Source organism: Mycteria americana, chromosome 7 (assembly GCF_035582795.1).
Source record: "Mycteria americana isolate JAX WOST 10 ecotype Jacksonville Zoo and Gardens chromosome 7, USCA_MyAme_1.0, whole genome shotgun sequence".
NCBI classification, from domain to species: Eukaryota; Metazoa; Chordata; class Aves; order Ciconiiformes; family Ciconiidae; genus Mycteria; species Mycteria americana.
This window is the reverse complement of record NC_134371.1, coordinates 58,452,286-58,475,804: the sequence shown is the minus strand read 5'-3', so window position 1 is coordinate 58,475,804 and position 23,519 is coordinate 58,452,286. Positions and strand designations below refer to the sequence as shown.

Genomic DNA, 23,519 nt, shown 5'->3' with positions numbered 1-23,519 from the left:
CACAAAGAAAAGGCAACTTATTTGGTCAGGCACAGCCTTCCTGGGAGGTAACACTCACTTAGATATTACAGTGATGATAGGCAGCCTAGACATATCCAAGACAGGTAGATCGATTATTCCTGTAGCAGTAACCGTGGGGCAATATTTGCCTGTCATAACCCCAAAGCAGATCAACTAACATTTAGGGACTAATCTGATACCCAGTCCAGTCAGTGCAAATTTTCCCATTTATTTACTTCCACGGCTGCTGGATCAGACCTTTTGGGACTGCGAAATATCATATGAGCTCCCGTTGCCACTGGAAGAGCTATAAATGTGCAAAGAGCAGAAGCCAAGAACCGCCAGGTGGAATTTGGTCATGGGTTTATTAAGTAACAGAAACATGGCCCAGAGCTGGGGGGTGTCAGTGCCCAGAGGGGGGCCGGCGGCACACACCAGCCCCTTCACGCGCTTGCTTTGTGCATGGCGAGCACGTGCTTGCTGCCGGAACGCGCCTCGGAGCACGTCGGTACGGGGGCACGTCTCCACCTCCACGCTGGGAAACCGGTGGCAGTCACTTAGAGCATCACCGCCCCACAGCCGCCAGCAGGGATGTCTTTCCAAGAGCAACTAGATGAGGCCAAAGTCTGTGTGCATTCCCTCCAGTATGGATCCAAGTGCCAGAGCTGACTTTCTGGGGTTTATTCTGGATTTAAGTGGGTGTTCAAAAAAAACCGGCTCATCACGGAGGGGACTGCGTGCTTTGAAGTGCTGCAAGCAGGCTCTGAGAGTCCACTTATTTCTGAGTGAAGATGGATACCTCAAGAGGTTCTCCTCACCAGTAAATAATTCATAAAAAACAAACAAGCCCAGGTCTGTTTGAATTAGAACAAAATATTTCTTTAGAAAAGTGAAGTGATTAAGCACAGGAGGAGCTGGAGATGACAGCTGGTGTCTGCAGCTCCTGATGAGTCACCTTCACTCGCCAAGGCCCCTCTCTCCGGGAAGTGCTGCTGCTTTTTTTTTTAACCCTTTGAGATTCCCAGGAATGATTTGTCACCGGGGTTATTAGCATTTCTCCCTTGGTATCGACAGCTTGTCTTTCCTCCTTCTAACCAGTGAGTGATTTCTTCACACGCTCGCCAAATATAGCCAAATCACCATGGTAAACGTATCGACAGAATCATATTAACAGCTGCTGAGCATTTACGGGGCCGTAAGTTATACAAAAAAAGAAGGAAGGAAAACACACATGGAAATAAACCAACTCTGATCAGCAGTGACAAGCATTTATTTAGGAGTAACTCGATGGAAATATTTTTTGTGCTTTAATTGCTAATTATGGGCTCCTACAGAAGGGTGGCTTTGGCCAAAATTATCTCTTTAAAGTGGAGCATTAAGCCACCGTGGAGCGCATCCTACCTGGATGTATCTTAGGGAAGCAGGGGAAGAAGGATTTATTTTTAAAGCGCTGCCCTCATTTAAATCAAGCCCAAAGTTTGCCAGCCAAAGTTACATCTCTCCTGACTTACCAGGCAAGGACCTTTTAAATTTGAAGTCTAGGTGAGAGCTGAAAACACATCTATGTAAAGAAAAGGAGGCCTTTTCAAAGTCCATTTGCTGGGGATGCCGGAGCCTGGTCCTCCTCTCCCAGCAGGACGCTGCTGAGCTGGGTTTCGCCGCCCGTGTGCCAGCCTTGATCTAAAGCAGGGCTTCTCCGAGTGCAGGTCACGACCTGCTGAGGGCCACAGAAGGGCCCGAAGGGGCCACCAGGTAGCGGGCAGCAGCCGGCAGCACCCTCGCTCCTCCGCTCGCAGCCGCCCGGACCCCCGTGCAGAGCGCGGGAAGACGACGATGCCGCCAATGACACCCACGCGCAGGCAGGGGACTGCGAACTTCCATCAGCCACCGGCGCCCGGCCAGACCGCCCTGCCCGGAGCAGCTGTGCAGCTGATCGTCACCCCTCTGCCCCGCAGAAAAGAGCCGACACTAACTCAGAGGGCTGTTCCAAGTCAGATTAGCCACGGAGGGATGGCGTGAGACAGCCTTACATCAGCCACAGCACTATGTCACCCCATAGCCCTGGCACGTCGCCTGGGGACAAGCTCTCCGCAGCCTCTCCCGCACCTGCGACCGCACGATAACCTGTGCCAGGCCACCGGGAGAAGACAGCCTTTCTTCTCCTGCTCGCCTTTCTCAGCGCGTTCAGGACACACTCACCATCCCCTACCCGCCTCCTCATTTGGGGGGTACGCTTTTATTAGGGACACACAACGGATATGTGTAGGACTCCCCATTCTTCCTTTGACCCACCAAAGGTCCATGATTGTTTCTGAAAACAGTCTCAGGCTGCAACAGCGATCCCCCCCAGTCCTCGCCCTTTCATCCCTGCTCCCGTTTCCTACGGACGCTCCCACCACCTCCGAGGCCCCACCACCCGACGCCAATGTCCTGAGCCGCTCTCCTTCTGCAAGCTGTGGATATTAAGTCCTTTCCATTTTCCCTGCAGGCTGCTGCTCCTGGTATTCTCTGCACTGTTAATATCTTTAGGTATAAAGGCGGTGTCTCGTGGGACAGAAGAGCAGTTTCTTTCTCATCCCCATGTCATGAACAGTGAGACAGCCACTGGTGACAACATGGAGTGCTGCGAATTCATTTAATATAAATCAGCCTGTTTTCGTACACCTACGGCACCTTGGGCTAATGCTCTCTCTTGACTGGTGAATGAGGGGAAGGGGGTAAAGAGAAGGGGAAGATCATGCTAGGTACAACTCAGAAGTGCCAGGTTTTTTTAACCCTTTGAGATTCCCAGGAATTCCTCAGGAGCCAAAGCATTTCACTCCGAACAGCTAACGACTGGTGGGAATTCCTGATGAGAAACCAGCACCCCCTAAAGCTGCCTCCGCACCTCCCTGCACAGGACACAGGACCTGCTCTGCTCCAGGGGAGCCACCCACCTCCCCTGGGGGCTCGTAAAAGAAAAACTAACTTTCTGTGCAAGGTCAAACGCACAAGGAGGGCTGCTTGTGTTGGGCAAAGAGCAGAGACCTGCAGGGAACTCACTCTCAAGAAACTTGGATGCAGAACAAAAAAACTGCTGCAGCCAGACCCTCAAACAGCAGGTATCTGCTGGGCCGTGGACGTGGGACCACAAGGGAGAGAGGAAGAGGAGATGCAGCGTTTCTGCTGCACGGGGAGGACATTCACAGTCCCTACCACAAGCATTTCACCCAGGCGCCCGCGTGAGCAACGCCACGACACTACGGTCCCTTCACCATCAGCAGAGACAATCTGGGTTGTGGGTGCACTGCTCACTGCAAGGGCCCGGGCTGCTCGAGCCACGTGAGGAGGGCAGGGCTGGGACCCTCCTCGCCGAGCAGCACCCCCAGCCGCAGCACAGCCCGGGAAGCAGGACTCTCCTTGCACCAACCGCTCCCACGCGACGCATCTTCATCCAGCACGCAGGACGACTGAGCCCGAGATAATGCACTTCAGGCTACAACCACAACGCAGGCTGCATCCACAGCCGCCGGGCAAGCACCAAACCAACCCTGGCATCATTTTTAAATGCGCAATTTGGGCATCTTGGGTGGACCTCTCACTGCAAGAGTTTACATCTAATAGCTGCGACTTCAGGACTGGTCTGCCACTCTAGTATTTGAAGCAGCCCTGAAGGACAGCGCTTTGAGCTCTCTCATTGCTCCCTAGAGTCAACAGATTTCTTTAAAGCTAACCATTAGAGTAACGGGTTGGTTTTTTCTAACCACACTTGGACAAGCCCTCAAGGAGCTGAATTTCATGAGAGTTGTACTCAACCGTGTGGCTTCCTCCTGTCAAAGACAGAAAGGGGATGGGGTGGGGCCTGGGAACTATTAACATGCAGAGAAATTTGCTGAGACCCCAAAGCCGGGTGCGCCCACTCATCCTGCTCTCTCCCACAGCATCCCCTAACCTCGTTAGAAGGCCAGGGGAGATATCCTCGCAATTAGCCGCTTCCCAGAATCTCCTCGTCCCACCACAGAAAGGGGAAGGATGGATAGGGTACGATTTGCTAGCTAGCAAAGCAAAGACGGCGAGATGGGGGAAGGAATGGACATCATCTGAGACAGAGAGAAGAAGTCGTGCCCAGGAAAAGTGCTTATTCTGATCCCACCTACTTTCCTCTGGCATTTTTCAAGCCAAATTGATGGCTTCAATCAAAGTAACTCCTCCTGCCTCTGCTGCTCACACTTCTCCTTGCCCTCTCTGGAAAAACACAGACTGCACTACAAACTGAAGACACAAAAAGTTAGCGCAAAGCTTTTCTTTAAAAATTAGATTAAAAAGGTGCTTTAGTTCTCCATTTCTTCCCTCCAACCACCTTCCCCATTCAGCTCCTTACCCTCACACACGCCCTTTTCTTCCCCAAACTCCTTCGTTCAACAAAAAAACAGTAAAAAGAAAAGCACCCACAGGAAAACACGCGCTGTCCTACCCCAGCTGTCCTTAATTTCCCCCCAGCTTCGCCTCTCTGCAGCCCTCTGTTAAAGCAGCCCAGCCGCCGGACAGCGGGGCTGCGGAAGGGTCACCCCAACCCCGCACGCCAGGGTCAAGGTATTTGAAAGGCTGAATTCAGCTCTCCACAAACTCCGCTATAAAAACTCTCCAGAGAGACTCCGCCAGCATCTCCCTGCTTTCTCCTGCGGAAACGGTGGCCTTTCTGTTTTCTGCACCTAGGCTGCCTCGTCCTCCTTTCAGGCTCTTAGTCGGTAGGTCCACAGAGCTGGGGAGGGGCAGGGTAGGTCAGCCGGGCCACGAGTGAGACAAAAAGCTAATTAAGCAACCTCCAGCTCTCGCCTAGAGAGACCCGGAGAGCAGGGAAGCATCCGAGGAGCAGCGGCCGCACCGGGTGCCAGCACCACCGCCCCACCTCATCTCTCCCGAGCTCCCAGGGATGCCCGTGCGAGGGGCAGAGCTGCTGACGATGCCGTGGCTCTCGGCAAGCAGCGTGCCGGAGGGGAAAGGACCCCTGCCCTCCTCCTCTGCCCCAGGCCCCTGCCCAGCTTACTGAAATAAACTCCTTAAGGCAGGGGCTGCAAAAGAGAGAGGAGCCCCCTCTGTCCCCCAGACTGTTAAGCTTCTTACAAGTTAGAATGGGAAGGAAGACAGACAGACAGACAGACTGTGCCAAGCAGCTTAGACTGGCCCCAAGAAGAGACTGGGCTGCGACTGGGAAAGCCTGCTCTGGCTGGCGGGCTGGGTTTCAGCTCCCAGCTTCTCCCGGCCGGGCTCCCCACAGGCACACCCAGGCTGGATGAACCTCCCCTTTCTGCTTTTTGGGGTGGTTCTTTTCTCAGCCGGGGCCAGGACAGCGACAGCAGCAGGGCGGCTGCCCTGGGGAGAGAGGCTCCCCAGCAAAGAGGCTGCTGGTCCCCCAGCAGCGACAGTGCCACCCTCCTGCCACTTGCTGGGGCAAACGCAGCCACCATGGGGACTCAGGCTGCCAGGGGGTGCGATGGGGGAACAGGGCAGCATCACCACTCTCGATCCCTCCAGCTTGACCCCAGCACCATCAAGCTGTTTCTTTGGGCCCACCGTTCCCAGACAGGAGCTTTCTGGACCCAGGAAAGAATTGCGCAGTCCTGCTTTTACTCAGCCCTCCTTTTAAATGACATCTCAGGCACCGTCGGCTCTCGAAGACCTCTGCACCAGCACTTCAGCAAGGCTACAAGCTCCCTGCCAGCTCATTCACGCCTCTCACTGATGCGCTGCAGTGTCCAGAGACAGGCTGCCCTGGGGCCCCGGCTGCGAGCTCCCGCACCCGCTGGGAGCAGGACCTGCGGGGTTTGAAAGACTCGCACCAGGTCGGAGATGGATCTGTCCCTGCACAGGGCAAGCATCTTCGCGTCATCCATCTGTGTCACCTCCAGCATCACGCAGCTTCCAGGAAAGGAAATACCAGTTCATCTAACCCCAAAACATCAGGGATTTGTATTCAGGCAACTGGACCCACCCCGAGGAGGCTGAAGGGATATGAAGCCATTTAAAAGGAGAGACCCAAAGGGAGCAACTGAGCCACCCCGGACTAGCACATAAATATCTCCTGTGTGAATCAGCCTGCTAACAGCACCCTCAGCAGCCAACAAAAGACTGTTCCCCACTGAGGAGCCCTTCCTCCTCCCGGCGGAGCAGGCACCCCAACCCTGGCACCCCAGCAGCCAGGATGAGTGCGACGGTGCTACCAGGAGCAGGAAAAATAGAAGAAATGCTATTGCCAGAAGAAATCTCCATTGACTTCCACAAGGAGCAACCTCTGGAAACCGAGCGAGGCTCCCGCTCTGGCCCCTACACAGCCGAGAGCGCAGAAATTACCCGCGGGACTTCTCCAACCTTCCGTGCATCAGCCCAGGGAAATGTGGTACCCAGAAGCGCAAGCCGAGGATGCAGGAGGCAGAAGTTTGCTAAAGATACACACGCTAAAAGCCGTGCAGGCAAGCTGTGCCAATAGTCTCATTCTTCATGTAAGAGAGCTCCCTCTAGGTTAAACACTCAGGTATTTCAGAAGCCATTGCTCATTTTGGAGTCCGCGCTCTGCCCTGATGCCTCTGTTTCTGGAGAAGTGTCCGTCAGTCGGAAAGCCTGCAAGCACCCCAGAAAACGCGGGGTTTGCTTTCCGCCCGCAAGCCGGCCTTCCTGCTGCGGGCACCGAGCGCCCGCGGCTCCGGGTGCCACGTGCACGCGCGTGTGACGCGCGCGTTCCCCTAAACCACGAGTCCTCCCTCGGCAGTTCACCCGTCAGAGCTACTCCGAGACGTTCAGCTGGAGCTACACCAGGGAAGGAGCCGACACGCAATTTCCCCAGCCCCAAACCCAATCTTTACCCTGCTTTGAAACGCGTATGAATTATTCCACAAACTGATGAGCGGGGGAGTTGAGCAGAGGCTTTCAAATTCACAGAACTAGAAAAATCAGATGGAAAAGACTTAATGCCGGAAAATGCAGGACCGTTCCCTGCAGTGGGATCCCAGGAGCTTTGTGCAAACTAGTTTTAAACCTTGAAGTCTTTAATACAACTTCCTGTTTTATTTTTATTTTACCTAGACTGGTATTTACTAATAAATATGCAGCTCGCTGTATACAGAACAGCAGGTAGCGCCCATTTACAGCTGTATATAACTGACTGCAATATTCAACACCCTTACTCTGCTATGCAGTATAATACTCACAATAAAACACATACCGTATTTGCAACTGTGCCCATGCTACTATTCTGGTACGTGACACACATTAAGAAACAAATTCAGAACATAGAAAAGAATTTACCATTTACACGAAAAAAGATGCGTTGGGATTTTCAATAAGTTCTAGCATAATACAGTATCATTTTTATATCTTGTCTGCTCCCTCGGTCTTGCTGATTTAATACGTCTTTTCTCTCTATAACCATAAACCTATAGGTTGTATATAGATTTTTTTTAAACATAATATACGGTGCCAGTGTGTATTTATAAAACTTTACCGTAGAAATGTAAGAATTGTCAGAATGACTCAGTCCAAGGGCCATCCAGGCCAATATCCTGTCTCCAACAGTTTTTCCCATTAATATGGATTAGGCAGACAATACAGTTTACTACAACCTTGTTTTATAACCACGTTAGTGATAATAATACTGCCTTGTGTATAAATGCTTATAGAGGACAGCGGACAGGGAAACAGCGTCATCCCCACAGGGAGGGAAACTGAGGCAGGGGAGATGGAGATTACATATATATAACTCATTATATATATATATATGTATTTTTATATATATATATAAAAGTTGATGGAGATTATATATAACGAGAGGCCATCAGGAGCCCTGGGCAGCACCACCGCCCGCTCTAGCCCTTGCATCCCGCCACGCAGCCCTGCCGGGCACCGAAAGCCGGGCCGCAAGCCCGGGGGATGCTGCCCCGGGAAGAGTTAATGGCGGAGGTCTCAAGTCTGAGCGCTGCAGGTGTCTGCTTTTAATTCTTTGCTGCTCTTCTCCCAAACAGCCCAAGGATTTCCACCCTCCCTCCTTCTCCTTTACAAATGAGTGTTTAGCATAAGAAGAGAGGCAAGAGGAGCCAGGGCAGCAGGGAGATCTCCTACAGCCCTTTCTAGGCAACCTGAGCAGGCGGGAAAAGGCAGCTGGCTGGAGCCCAGCGAGAGAGCGGGGACCATGGGACGAGTCTTTTCACATCTGGTTAAGTACTGCTAAACCCTCCGACGAGCTGCCTAATCATTACAACACTTCTGCCGAAAAATTAACGTGCTTGGCCGGCTGCACCGGGGCAGAAAGGGTAGGAAAGCAGCTGTCAGGACGCAGGCAGCGATGGGAGCACCAAGAAAAGAGGTTTGCGGCACAAGAGCACAAGAGAAGGGCAGGGAAGCTCTGCCTGCAGGGATCCTGCTGAGAAAACAGCATCCTCTCCGCTTTTCTTGCTGCACGGCCCCCAGGAGAGGACAGTGCCAACAGAGCTGTTACTCCAGCAAGGGCAGCCCTTGCAAACAGCTCAACAGAGATGCCCTGCCTACCAAAATCAACAGAACGACCTGCCAACACCCCAAAAAATACGTGATTATCCTGAGGACACAACAGCAGGGCCAGGACCAGAACCCGGGGCGCTGGGCTCCCCTCTGCCCGGCCTCTGGTCACCTCTCCTTCTTGCTGAGCCCTCATTTCAGTAACTTCCACAAAATCCAAGCGTGGCACCTTCTTTCTGTAGGTCTCTACAGGTCCTACAGGTACGGTACCACTGAGGGAGCATCATTCATGTGCGCATCTCCCTGCAAAACCTGCTTTAAAAGGGCTGCAGAAAGGACAGGAGCAGCTCACGGGCACTGCCAGGTTATCTCCGTGCCAGGTTATCACAAGCCTGCCAGCGGGTAAGCCTCTTTCTGCTACAGCTGTGGTGGGTTTAATCTCTCTCCCTAGACAAAAAGGTGGGCTTATTTCCCGAGAGGTGTCCAAGTACACCCAGAGAGCTCAGCAAAAGCGGCAGCCCGCTGGGTGCCTTTTACCCACAGACATTTGATGAAATTAATGACACAAAAGTACGTATAAAGGCTAAGACAAATAGAACTGGCAACAACTTGAACCTTTGGCCTGTCCTTTGAAAGTCTCTGGCAAGTCTCAAATCTTCTTGATCTGCTCACTAAAGGGATGACTGTCCCACAATTATTTTCCAAGCATTTGTTGGCAAGTTGTAGGAGGAAAAAGGCATTTCACTGAAGCTGTTAGTACAAAAGCTCAGCTCCAGCCAGGGCCCTGGACTCCGCTTCAAATTATAATATTTTAAGTACCTGAAAATAAATATTTTGTCAGCTGCCGAGAATTAAGAAGTAGCTTCGACCTTTCAGAGAGGGGAACCCTGCGGAGAGCGGCGAGCCTCAGAGAGTTAGCTGCAAAACAAGCTTTGCCCCAGCCATTCAACCTGTCTAGCGCGCACACGGCCTCCCCTCCCGCGCTCCTGGCTCCCTGCAAGCTGCCCAGGGCCTTCTGGGGCACGACGGGCTCTCCTGCCCCCAGCCGCTCCTTCCCAGCCGGGACGCGCGCTAACGGAAGACGCTGGAGCGGCACTGCCCTATAAACGGGATGCTACGAGTAAAATGGGCATCCCCGAGACAGCGACAGCGGCGGGTCGGGGCTTCCTACTAAGACGTGCCAGTCCACTCCGTGTTGCTCATCCGTGCTGTTGCTTCATGCCGTGCCATGCCAAATCCAAGGAATTTTATCCACAAGGATTAAAAGCACTTACTTTTGGGTTTTAACATTAACTCTGACCATGACCGAGCACCGGGATGGAGGGACCGATCACCTCCCAGACCTCCGAGCCACAATGAACACTGTTTGTGCTCCAGCGATGGCAAAAGGAACCCACGCAAAGCAGATCTCTGGTTTTCCAGCAGAGCTCAAAGAGTTAAACCTCTCTCCCTTCCCCCCAATCTTTCTGCCTTTGGCCTTTAGATCAGCCCTGGTTGCCAATGAGGACTCATCGAAACACCGAGGCTGGGCCTGTCAGGAAGGAAACCAGCGCGTCCAGAGTTTTGTTGTTCTAAAGACTTTTTTTTTTAATTTTATTTTACTGCTCAGGAAGGAAGCCAGAGCCTGCGCTTCGACTCCAAGAATGTCGATTACTCATCCTTCCCTGCATTATTTCTTTTATCTCTCACTTTTATCTACCTTACTCCAAATTTTTCCCCCCGTTTCTTTCTCTACAGTTCCTAGCCACTGATTTCAGCTGTTCATCCAAGTTTCACCAAAAAAAAAAAAAATCCGGCAACTGTTTCTTCAGAATAAATCCCAATGATAATGTTTATTAAACAAGCCTCCGTCCCTCCCCCCACGCCGCCTTTTCAATCCTGGTGCAACCATCCGGGTACCACGGTTATAACCCCTGCCCTAGGACCCGAGCACCTCCGAAACGTGAACACAGCCACCCTCAGCATACGGCTGTGCCACGAGAATATCGTAACCCCCGCTTTAAAGATGGGCGATGAGAAATGACTCTGCTTGTCCGAGGTCAATAGAGCCCGCAGCACAAGCACAACCTACGCTCGGGGCTTTGCCCGGGCAGCCCTTCCCTCTTCCTGCTCCGCGTGGCTGCGAGGAGAAGGCACGCTCAGCTCTGCCAATAAACGTGCCCTTCATCTTCAATACCCCCACACCAGCCAAGCTAGGAACGTGCAACAAAAGTAAAATAATCGGTATGTGACGAGTTGATGACACATTTCCTTAGCTGCAAAAAAAGTGGGTCCTGGATCACCCGAACGTCGGCGAGCCACCTGAGTACATAGCAGAGGGACTATCAGCAAGTGGTGTCTAACTGCCTTCTCCTCCCAGGGTCTGCAAAACCCATCACACCACCCAGGGACTTCCTCTTCTTCTTTGCCCAGGTGCAGCTAACAACCCAGACACAACTGGCGACATCTGGGAGAACACAGACCCAGATGTTTCTCGTTGACATCGTAACCTTCCCCAGCCTTCGCCAGGGCGTGCCCGCTCCCCGGGGTGGGCGCCCGGGTGGGAGATGCACAGGCTGGAGGGCAGAGTTGGGTCCTCACAGTGTTCCTGAAGAGATGACCAAAGGTGAAGCATTTTTTTAGTTTAAGGCCCCTTCTTCCTTGAGATGTGCCGTAAAACCTGAGGCCTGATCTGGATCACACCACACCCAGCTTCCCCAGGCTACAACACCCACAGCATCTGAGTTACATGCAAGCGAGGCCAATTCAAGTTCTCTCTGCCCAGCTCTGTCTTGCTCTAACACAATCCTCCCCTGTTTCCACAGTTAACGTGTTGTTTTCATTTTAAGAGGGGAAAATAATGAGATGGTGGGAACATTACTTCTGGCTAATGGAGACAGATCTGCAAATTTTCATGGCTTACTTTTTCCAGTATATCCCAGTCCTGATCCAAATACCATCATACTTATTTCAGCCCTGGACCCAACATGGGACTGGACACAACACATTGGTCAAATTAAGACAGAAATAACTTGTAGCACTTTTCTGCTTCACACTCTCTCAAAGACCTCTTGCTGACACTAAATTTCAGGTCTGCAGACTCCCTGCTTCCCCCACTACTGAATCTCCAGGCATCTTCAGCACAGCATCCCTGAGCACGTTAGCCCCAAATCTAGAGCGAAGGCAGGCTGCTGATCACCGTGCCTCTTCTGTAACCAGAGCAGCTCTTGGAGAGCAACACTTTTGTGCGTGAACGCAAAGATGCAGACAGGAGGGAGCAGCACAGACGGTGGCAACCAGCCCCAGGAGCGGACACCACAGCAGCAACGCCCGCAGTCCCGTACAGGGCTGCGCACCGAGCAAAGTGCAAAACCGAGGGCGAAGAAGCAGGGTTATAAGAGTTTAGCTGCCCGTTCTCCCCTTCTCCTGTCTAAGGGGCAACTCCTGATGTATGAATCCACTCAGGCTGGCAACTTTTTGATTGTGACCGTTAAGCTCCTCTGCTCGTGCTCCGTGCAGGGTTACCCAGGTCACTGACTGCTCCTTCATCTCCCCAGTAAAAAAAAAAAAAGCCAGTGGTCAAACTGCCTCCTCGGGGAGGCTGAAGACAAGCGCTCAGGAGGGAAAAGCTGTCACCCTGACAGCCTGCGGACGTTGCCGCAGGCTCACCTCCAACCTACCGCGCTGGTAATGGGAAGTGAAACTGGTTTGCGAGGAGGAGAATAAAGAAGAGAAGGAAGCGGGCTTCTGCAGCCCCCTCGACGGTGCTGCAGCGTTTTGCCTGCACGCCTCTGACCTGCCCTGATACCCGGTACCCAAGATGGCACTTCCCACCCATCCGCAGCCATCAGGACCTCGCAGGATCCTTTACGCTGCAAACAGAGACGAGGAGCCAAGGTTCCCTCTAGCCTGCATGGGCCAAAGGTTGGCCGGGGCGCGGGGTGGCTCTGCCACGGCACGGCCAGGCCACCCTGATAAGGCTTTCACTCGCCCAGCCCAAGGTGCAGCACCCAGGCTGCCCGTCAGCCCCGTGAGCTCTCCTCCCTGCCCGCTCACAAACACCCTGGCATCGCCTCCGGCACAGCGCGGGGCCTTGGGTGGGGGCCCCTGGTAGGGAATTTAATGGCGTTTCTCCCCAGACAGGACTGGGACAGAAAACTCGTAAAGAAATCTTCAATATTGGAAGCAAGGTTGGAGGAGAAGGCAGAGCTGTCATCTGGTACCAGGTCTTTTCCCATCCCGGTACAACTGTCAAAGCAGGCGCTCTGCGATGAGGGATTATTATCCTATGCCTCCTTATAGTGAGGGATGTTACAGGACAGACAATTTCACATACTAAATGGCTTTGCAACTTGTTTCTTCAAGTGCAGGGAAGCAATATCAAAATCGGATTAAAAGGTTGAGGCGTTTTTAATTAAAAATATCTTAATTTGAAGCAAAGTAGCAAAAATCCCAATAGAAAGAAATGGGTCTGTCGGGGCAGTTCCCTGAGTTTCACTTTTTGCTCTGTCTACAAAACCTATTGCATTTGGTGAGCCTTTACCCCGGCGGCATGCTGCTCGCCTGCCGACTGACGCCCCACCACTTTCTGCTTTAGTTTTCATACAAGAGCCGCAAAGCACTCCACCTTCCTTCCAAGGAACGAGCCCGCGCTCGGGAAACCAGCCGTGCCAGCAAGCCCAGCATCTGCAACTGGACGCGTCCTGCCGCCCTCGCCCTGCTCGGGGCTGCAGCATCGCAAATCTGCAAAGCACAGGCAAGGCTGCGGGACCGTATCAGCAAACAACTCGCGCGTAAAACCTGTTGGGTCTTTCCAAATTAAAAACTTGATGTTGGTACTCTGGCAAGAGCCAGTTACTAAGAATCGGTGCTGCTGGGGGAAAGCAAGGACACGGTTTCCACCTCTTCCTTTTAGGGGTATCCAGAAACGCTTAGTGCCTTCCTTTTCCCACTGCAGAACAGCCCCGTGTTCACAAGAAAACGTACAAACTACATTCTTGCTCTGCAATTCAGTGAGAAAGCAGATCTCAGCCTCGCGTTTCCAAAAAAGGAAGGTTTTAAAACAATACTGATTAGAGACAATGTCCCAAGTGAGGAAAAATACTATGGAAGTGTCCCACACCGGAACTCAAAGAGCAGTTTCGCTGTCACCAGGACTCCCTCCCCGTGTTATCTGCGTTTAAGACAATAAATCTCTCTTTGCCCTGCTCCTTCCCAACATTGCTTTTCCCCCTCTTCTGTTGCTCTGGGTACTGCTGCAATTCAAGACGCCAGCAAATGGCTGAAGGAGAGGAGAAAGTGATGGCGAAAGAAGAACGCCAGGCTTATCGCAAGCACCATCCCTGTTTTAAAAAGACAAGACAAGGAAGAAGAGGACAGCCACAGAGAGTACCAAAATCCACAGTCCTTCTTCAGCCAGAGCCTTCGTTGACTTGAGAGCTAGGTCCCAGAGAAGGACTGCCAAGTTGGCCAACAAATACCCTAGCAGCAACAGGAAAATACTTCGGTGCTGAGATGTAAAGGAAACTGAATTCAGGGCAATGAATTTGCCCCGAATATCTGTAACCTGCGAGTTTGCACACACAGCGATCGCTCAGGCCAGCAGAGCCAAGCCGGCAAACAGTGAGCTTGCACGAAAGGGGAGAAAGACGCATATAGAGATTACATGTGCAGATCTACCAAAAAATACACATGCCCTTTCTCAGAGGATGCTGTATAGGAATCCGATCCCACATTAAATTTCCCAAATAGAAATCCATTATTCCCGAAGAATTTCAATTGCTTTGCATAGCTGAAAAATGTCCTCAGAAGTCCCCAAATCTGCTACTCCATCCTGGAGAAGAGAGGTGAAAAATTCATAGGCCATCAAGCAAACTGACGTGATCGAAGACCACCAGTGACATGAACCGCGGGATAAAAAATGCCACAATTTGCTTTCAATGGCTGCTTTTCTTGGAATATGGTATTAAAAGAAAACAACTTTGGCCCCACCATGAATTTGCATTAGAAATCCATAATAAAAATAAAGCTTAATATTATACAAATGGGTACAGTTCTCTATAGTGCTCCTGATGCAGATTAAGGTTAGGCAGATTTTAGATGACAGTTATTTACCTCAGTCTAACACCATGTATGCACAAATGGAATTTATTTTATAGCTGCAGATATTAGCCAGAAAAGGAGATGAGAGGAAATCTTACAGTCTCATGTAAAATATAATTATGTCTGTTTTCTACTCCTTGGAAGGCAAACAAAGAGGGAAAAATGAATCTGCTGCTAGCATTTAATGGGACTTGTCTAAATGATATCAAACAAATAACAACCAGCAACAATTCACAAACACCTTCACTTTTATTTTTTCCATCGGGGAATTCCAGAAACTAAAACCTCGTTGCCTTGAACAGTTCCACTCCTACAGAGCAGGATTAGGCCCATGCCTGAGTATATCTCTTTCCTTCGAGACCTTCAAATTATCGAAGAAAGAGAAAAAAAAAATCACGGAGGCACTAATGCTTATGCTCTCCCCTCCTGAAATGCTCGCCCATTCCCCCCCCCCTTCTCCCAATTCCTTACGCAATCGCCACCGATCAACCAGGAAACTGTTGCTAACTCTTGAATTTTGCAAGTTAGCAGGTAAAATAATAAAACAATGTTTTAACTGTCAGAGATCCTGGCTCGCAAAGTGCACTTTGGTCATTTCCTTTAATAACTGTAGTTTAGCAGTAATGATTTATAATAGTTCATAATATTCTACTAACTGTACTATATTAATAATACTAATACTTTGCCCTTGCCTAGTGTCTTCTGTCAGAAGATATCAAAGCGGCACACGCCGCCGTGAGGGAGGTATCGCTATATCCCCGTTACGGATCGGGAAACCGCGGCTCCGAGCCGTGCCCAAGGTGGGGATCCCCGGTCCCCAACCCAACACGGCAGCCACCAAGTCTGCCGTCACTCCTCCTGCCTAGTTTTGTGACAGCAGCCGAGTCTGATCGATGGGACTAAAGATGTAATGTGATTAAATCCTTCTCGAAAAGCAGGGTTTGGCCAGCGCTTTGGGGGCCGTGGTTTTGATGGGAAATACCGAGCGAGACGGGGAGTTTGCCCTGCAATTGTACAATAAATATCCTCACACGGGCATTCAGACACACGGGGCAAAAGAGGAGTGATAAACATTTACTGCGCCCGTGCCCATCTCTCCAGCAGGAGGTGGATAAATACGACATTTAGGTGTTGCTCGGTGATCCGAGGACGGCGGTTACGAGCCCTGACACCGACTCTCGGGGACTCCAAAAAAGAAGAGAAAGGGCACGAGGCATCGCTGGCACGGCTGAGACAACATGAAAGCTGGCCGGATGGCAGCGGCTGCGCGGGGAAACATTTTGGAGGAGAAAACAGCCCCAGCCCTCCCCCTCAAACGATCAATTAAAAGCCATCCTTCTGCCGAGAGCGGGCGAGGACAGCAAATGAGGGCTGCGAGCAGAACAGCCGCCCGGCCGGGCTCTGCATGACAATTGATGGGAAGGGGAGGCCGGAGGGGCCGGAGGGGGAGGCAGCCCCGTCCCTCCTCTCACCATGGTGATTAGGTATTCCGAGTGCGCCAGATAGCCCCAAATCACAGAAAGAGAAATATAAACTGGAGACCGGCAGATCCAAGGCAGGCCAGATGGCCCCGCAGCCGGCAGGGGCTGCTCCCATCCAGCCCTTCCCCACTTTAACTGTTCAAACATTTCTTTATCCCGACAAGACAATTAAGCCAAACAGCATGGAAAGGAGTCTTGGCAACAGTTTGCGGAGGGAGCGGGAAGGTTGTTGCCAGAAAAGCAGAAAAAGGAGGCGATGGCTGCATACTCCACGACCTCCTTCCACGCGGCGCACCTAGCTCCAGGAGGACGGCACGTCTTCGGTGGTGAGGCAGGGACGGGCGCGTGGCCCTCGTCTCTGCTACCGCCCATCTGCCTGCCCACCCCTTCAGAAAATCCACAGTTGCTCCTTCACTCCTCACGCAGGGCACTGCACAACGGAAAGCAAACGTTCCACTTGATTCATTTCATCATTTCATAAGCAACGTTAAGCTTGCAATTTCCCATGGTCACGGCTGATTATTGTTAGCAACAAAGCATCACTTCACGTTAGACCCCAAATTTTACCGGCCTCGTAAGTGGTGCATCCCAGCAGGAAGAGCTGTGAGAGTGAGCAATGGATGCGTGCACGTGTGGATGTGTGCATTCCCCCTCCAACCCATTGTTCTGCCACAAAATATAAGAAGAAAAACCTTCTTCCTCTCCAGCACACGTACATATGTACAGACATACATCTCCACTCTACGGAGGTCTCAGCCCGTAAACACAAAGCCCAACACGCACACGTCTGATGGGGTGAGTGACTGTAGAGACAGTCCTCGGTCTGATTTCCAAAGCACTACGTTATTCAGGAATTCAAGCTGTGGTCATCATAGCCCTGATGTTCATTACCTGAAGTGCGATTTACATTCGATCAATAACGAACCGGTTGTTTCAAAAGGAAAGCTAAGCCCATGCTAGAGATGTTCTTCAAAACCCTGAAGTGGAACAAAGAGCTCACTAACACAGCACAAACTCTCTTGCAGGGGAGAAACTGGTTGCAGGACAGACCGACTGTGTCCAGATAACCAAGGTTAAATGTGATTATAAAAAATAATAATCAAAATAATGTTAATAAAACCACCCCCGCTTTACCCACCAGTCCCAAGAGATGAGCGGGGATTGCAGCGCGCTCACCAACTCAATCGCTCATCCCCAGGGCACACAAGCCACCAGCAGTAGCAGGGAAACTGAGGCTAGAAGAGCCAGCAGCCGGGATGTAGAAGGTCACCTTGACACATCAGGCTGTGCTCCACAAGAAGTCACAGACAACACACGGTGAAGACCAAGCAGCAACAAGAAACCATCTTCTGTGGACCAGGCAGGCTGGGGGTGCGGGCAGCCTCGCAAGGACGGCAGAGGTGTCCACTCCGACAAGGTCCAGCTCTTTGCCAAGAGATCCCGGCTTCGGCATGGACCTCTTGCCTGTCACTTTGTGGGAAAGCGATGCCGTGGTGACGGGGTACAGAAGGCCACTGGGACAGATTTTAGTGGAAGCAAAGAATAAAACCAGGGATCTTTTTTCTTTTTTCTGATTTTAAAACAGGGCTACAGATCTCTTTTGCAGAAAGGAACGTGCCATTTATTTCCACTCCTTCTAGGAATCTCAACTATCGTACGCTTATTAAAGGAAACCCATAAAATACGTCTCCCAGTGTCTTTAACACACGCTTTACAAGAAGCCCCTAAACTCTAACAAATGGCATTATTTTTCTCAGTAAGCACCTAAGAGAACGGGCCCATCCAGCACACATTACGCCTGCTTCTCCCTGGAAAGGCTCTGCTTTTCTACGTGCTCCCTGTACGCTCCATCGCTCCGCATGTCCTGAGTACCTGCATTTTACAGCAAGAGACAACTTGGCCAAACGCAGACACCTCAGACCAATTTGCTGAGTAACAAGGAGCATAATCCCACCCAGATGCACCCCAAGGAGATGCTGTCCCTTCCCGGGATGCACGGGTACGGGTACTGCTGGCAAGCAACACCCTGCTTTACGAGTAAGGAAGGGTTCACCCAAAAGACTGAGCAATCTCTACTGCACAAATACCTATCTTACAGGGCCAGGTGCTAATCTGGGTTACACCACCACATATCCCAAATAATTTTACTGAATTCTGCGAATTTCCTCCACTGGTGAAAAGAGGATGAGACTTTGCTCCCATGATGCAGAGGACGAAATAGAGCAACTTCCAAACATTCCTTGAGATGAAAATGCCTGACTTTGGATTCTCATTTTACTGCAAAGTATCTCAAGTGTAAACCTATTTTTCAGGAAAATTAAAATTCTGCATTGAATTTTTATTTATTTATTTATTTTTTAAAAGGCAAGTTTCTTAGAAAATCACCATTTAAGCTATGGGGTAGAACGAACATTTTAATGAGCTATTCAAAAAAGGTTCTTGTGCAGTGGTACAGAAGAATATGCAGTGCAATCACAGTAATTCACCTTCCATGTAACACAAACCCTTTCAAGAATTTGAAAAATACAGCTAAAGGATTGAGCTCTGCAAATCTGAAAAGCACCAGTTAGACACGTAAAGGTGTTGCTGATCTAAGAAAATTTTATAATTTTTGCTCGCTGTTGTAGAAAAGCCTTATTACATTTTTGCCTAGAATCTACAGCCACCTACCTGCAGCAGATTCTCCATCAGGAGCACAAGTAGGCAGTTTTTACAAAGGGTTATATATAACAATTACACAAGGTATGCACAAAACTTCTCAGAGACAACAACCCCCCCAAAGTATGCATTTATATAGAAACTCCAAAAATATGTATGCAAATGTCAATGCAAAACAGGATCACGATTACATCTGCAAACTGTGATCTCTCAAATTCCTCACTGCGGAAGTTTTTTTTTCCTGATGGTCAACATCAAAGATCATTAGGATCCTCTAAAAAGCTCCACCGCTCGCTCTCTCGGCCTCCAGCAAACACACCCATACGCGTGTATGCACACACCAAATAAACTTGCCGTGTTAATGGAGCGAAGTTTCCATGGTGCAGTATCTATATGTGATGGGAATATGATACGGAGCCATCAGACATATTTAGTGTACACTGTCCTGGTAGTTACGGAAGAATTTTAATGTCGATGAAATATCAGGGATGTGGCATTTGCTCGGCTCTACCACGCAGCAGAGCATCTTAAAGAAATTTAACAATATGGGTAAGAAAAACAACAAAACAAAACAGCTTCCACTTCTGCCCAAGTTTTCAAAGCTGCCTGCAAAGTTTTTATTCTGCTTCCTTTCCCCGGCAAGTCCCTTGCCGCAGCGCTGGCGGTGGCGGGGCCGGGTGTCACCGCGCCTGCCTCTCGCACGCGCCTGTGCAAAGCCCCGACTGCTCCCAGGAAGGAGAGGACCCCAGGCTGGGCACACGCTGTTGGCAAAGGCAAGGCACGGCAGTGGATGTGGATGTGTCTGTCTGTCCGCAGCTGCGCTCCATGTGGTCTAATTCATTTAACAGATTTACTTCTTTAAATGGGGTATCTGACAGGGTTTTGCTAGCAAGATCCATAGCAGCTGATGCGCTCTAAATTCATGTAGCTAGCGGACCCGCTCCTCTGCTGCTATCTCCTGGAGTATTCTTTCGAGCAAGCTTCCTTTCCACGGCCAGGTTATATCGATAAGGAAAGAGCATCGACAAAGACGTCTCTACACCTTGCCATCTCACCTGCCTCCCCCCCAGGATAATGATATTACCAGCTTACACACACATCCATACGCGCCCCCACCTACAGCCACTTCCCCTGCGGACCCAAAAGGAGGGAGAGGAGATGCTGAACAATGAAAGGAGCTTACGGCGCAAAAAGTAGCACGGTCAGGGGTGGATCAGAAGGAGGGGGGGAGACAGATAAGAGATCGCATTTGTAGTGCAAGGAATACACGGCTTCTGCCTTCAGTGGGAATCGTCCTGCCCTCGCAAACGCCGACATAAAAGACACACTTGCAGCATATTTCAAAACCAAAGAGCGATGGATTTACAAGGCAGGTTGATTTTATGATGACTTTTATTGAAAAGGTACGCTGGGTTTAGGCAGATGCCTTTTAGCGCCGGTAAGTTAGCACAGTGCCTAATTCAAGGAGACAGCCTGAGGAAGCAGCGCCGACAGGGGAGAGAGAGCCACAATGTCTCTATTACTCTCCTTGGCATCATAAAGGGAAGAAGAAAAAATCACGTCTGAAAGGGAGAGGAAGGAGCGGGGTAGCAGGTTTTCCTTGCAAAAAAAGATAGTAATAATAACAACAACAACAATAATAAAATCCTTTTCTAAGAAGAAAATTCAACAGAACAAAGGAGCCCATGAGAAAAGCAAACCGCTCACTCCTTGGTCTACACGTCTGGGTTTACAGGAAAACTCTAATCGTAAGTTAGCGCTCTTCTTCGGGGTACCACACTGCTGCCCCCCGAGCACCCCCCATCATGGGTCACCTCCCAGTTCAGCAAACCTGGAAGCCCGCCCGTCCCGGAGGACAGCTCTGCCCCTCCGGATAGGCAACACCGCAAGGGACAAGGTGACGGGGGAGCAGGGAGTTACAGCCATGAGCGTGCGGACTGGTTTCCTTCAGTCCTACCACCAATCTGCAAAAGGGCACACCGCCTTTCAACAGGCACCAAAGGGGGAAACACTCAGAGAAAGCACACGGCGTATGTCGGGACACAGCTTATTGAATTGTAAGAACGCATTCGGGTTTATGTCTCAAAGAGGGAGCTCGGTGGCCAGAAATATTCTTAAGTTAACCAGAGGAAAAGGCACTTTTGTCCTAACCGGAGGCACGAATCCTGAAGCATCCTGATGCATTTGCTCTAAGAATGGTGTGCACGAAGAAAAGGTCAGAAAGAAATACCTGAAGAAGCAGGGGGTACGTGCTTGCTGCAAGCTCTGGGAAAGTTTCTGGCTACACACTCCAGCTGAATCCCTGTTTACACACATACAATCCCTGTTTACACACATACACGTACCAGCACCTATAGCCTCGCACTGGGGCACGGACAGCATGGTCAACATTGCATGGTCAACATTGTCTCTCCAGCCGTGTGCTGGAAGACAAGTTTCCTTCAACAGCACCTCACCTTAAAATCTGGCAATGTCCACTTAGAAGAGACAAGGCAATACTGCGTGGTCGAGCTTGGCAGGCAGGAAAGGCTGGGTTTCCTCTGCCATCAGCAAGAACCACAGCACTGCGGGACAACCACCTGTTGAGTGTCTCAACGAGGCGCAACTAAGGAAGAACCAACAAGTCAACGGAGGTACTTACATCTGTCACTTCGGTCTTCGGGACTGGATGAGGTCTCCCGGTCAGAAATGAGGCCAGAAACGGCAAAGATCTTCTTCCCCGTATCATCAACTTTGAGGGAGCCAGGGGAGCTGGAGGGGAGCTGCGTGCCAAACTCATACTCCTTCCCATCAGCGTCCGAGAAGCGCAGATGGGGTGAGTCAGTGTCATGGCAGTTTTTCAGGCGCTTGGCCGGCGTAAAGGCTGACTGGTAGCTCTCCCGGTCTTCAGTAGATGCAAAGGGGCGGAAAGCCCCGACGCCGCTGTGGTTCAACATGCTGATCGGGGTGCAGTCCAGGTTGGGGGGTGCAAATTGGGGGTGGAGGTGAAGCAAGGACGGAGGAAAGTCACGGTTTGCAAATGCTCCCGGCACCCCGCCTTGCCGGTGATACATGGAGGCAAAAGTATATGAGCCATTGGTAAAGGGAATATGCACGTCCTTATCTGCTGACACGGGGACCCCAAAAGGCCTCGGCTGCTGGCAGGGAATGGAAGCATCACGGCTGGCTTCGGCGGTGGAGGCGAGAACCATCAGTGCTGGGGAGGCCAGCGGGTTGGGGAGGTAGGGTGAGTTCTCCATCTTGAACGCTGCCCGGTGTAAGTCCATCGGAGTCTCTTTCCTCAGCAGGATCACAAGCGGAACGATCTTCCCTGGAAGGAAAGCAAAGCGATGCCTGGGAATGCAGCGGGGAAAACTACTGGAGCATCATCACCCTCCGAACGCTGCAAGGAAACAGAAAAGAAAAGAAAACACAACTGGTTAGGTTTCATCTCCCTGGGATGCTCCAGCAGCAGGGCGGCCACATGTGTTACAACCCATCGGCCGGCGATGTGCCACTGTTCTCATTCAAGAAAATCAATAGACAACTTCACACACTAGTGGAATCAGCCCTGGCCCTCCAGGTTTAAAGGTATCATCCCTTTGAATGGGATGATATCATCCCTTTGAATGGTGCAGATGAATGAAAGACAAACCGAACGTAATAACATGCAGGTTTAATAACCCACTAATAAACAAGGTTCGGTCTAAAATTAAGATAGTAACTCCAAATTATAATTGGAATTTTATACGGCCAAAGAGACACGTACATATAATTGCAATAAATTTGAGAATGCCCACACATACACACACCACCAACTTGCTTGGGGGGGTAGGGGGTGGAACTGACATAAAGATACCTATTGCACATAGTTACCCAAATCACCCAGCAGACATGGTTATATTGTACACGACGCCAAAGACATACATAACAGACATGTATTTTTCCCTCACTCTCAGTGTTATATGTGTAGGTAAGTACTTGCACACACAGCACTTGATACCATCATATATATATACATACATATATATATATATATATACACACACACACACAGCTGGAATGTAGGAATGTGACTGTGTATTGGGGTGGGTGTATGTAATACACAAACACCCACGCGTGCACACACAGTCCCTGTTAGCCAAAGGAGAGGAGACTTCCCCAGCAAAATGCCTGGCGTCTCTGACAATATTTAAAATCATAATGGGTCCTTCTGCCATCTGATCTCTGCAAGCGTCTGCCTTTCGGGTCGGGGACAAGAGAGAATGGATCAGTAATTTTAGTTCCTAATGCACTCACTCTTAAGTAGATTTGTAAACTGCCCTGAATGTGCCATTAACATTTAGAGGAAAATGTTAACAAAATTTCTGCCTCGCATCTTGCTGAGCCTCCTAGGTTGGCTGCAGCCACCCAGCCAGCCACAACCCCCTCCCAGGGTGAAAGAAGGGAAAATGCTCCTTTCTGTATCTCCCCCAGTTCGCTCCGGCTTTTTGTGTTGTTATTTTCTCCCCCAATCAATCTCGTGTCTTTTCTTTTAAGCTTCCGCCGCCTGCCATTCAGGCCCCACAAGCCAGCTTAAAATACAAGGACTATAACTTTGAAACAATATACTAGCCGCTGGAGCTCAAAGGGCCAGAAAAATCATATAATAATAAAAAGCTGTTACAAATTGTGCCTCTTAAATCCAGAGGGTCAAACATCTCAAATAAAACTTAGTGAAAGAGTGTCTCCCTAATGGAGTGCCTTTTGTACTCCATGAATGAGGGAGCCTAGGTTAACAAAGTGTATGAAATCCAGTCTGTGGCTTTAATGCAGTTCAGTGATAACATTTCCTCTCTCCCATCCTGTACCCAG

General features: G+C 50.4%; 1 protein-coding gene across 3 annotated transcripts in view; it reads right to left on the bottom strand.

Moving 5' to 3' along the window:
* The window catches only part of RNF220 (ring finger protein 220), a 225,642-nt gene extending 203,690 nt beyond the window's left edge, over positions 1–21,952 (bottom strand). For all 3 annotated transcript variants that reach the window (XM_075508622.1, XM_075508623.1, XM_075508624.1), the window contains exon 1: positions 21,328–21,952. In XM_075508622.1, coding sequence (XP_075364737.1) covers positions 21,328–21,952 — 625 coding nt within the window. The remainder of the gene's footprint in view (positions 1–21,327) is intronic.
* Between the last annotated feature and the right edge of the window lie 1,567 nt (positions 21,953–23,519).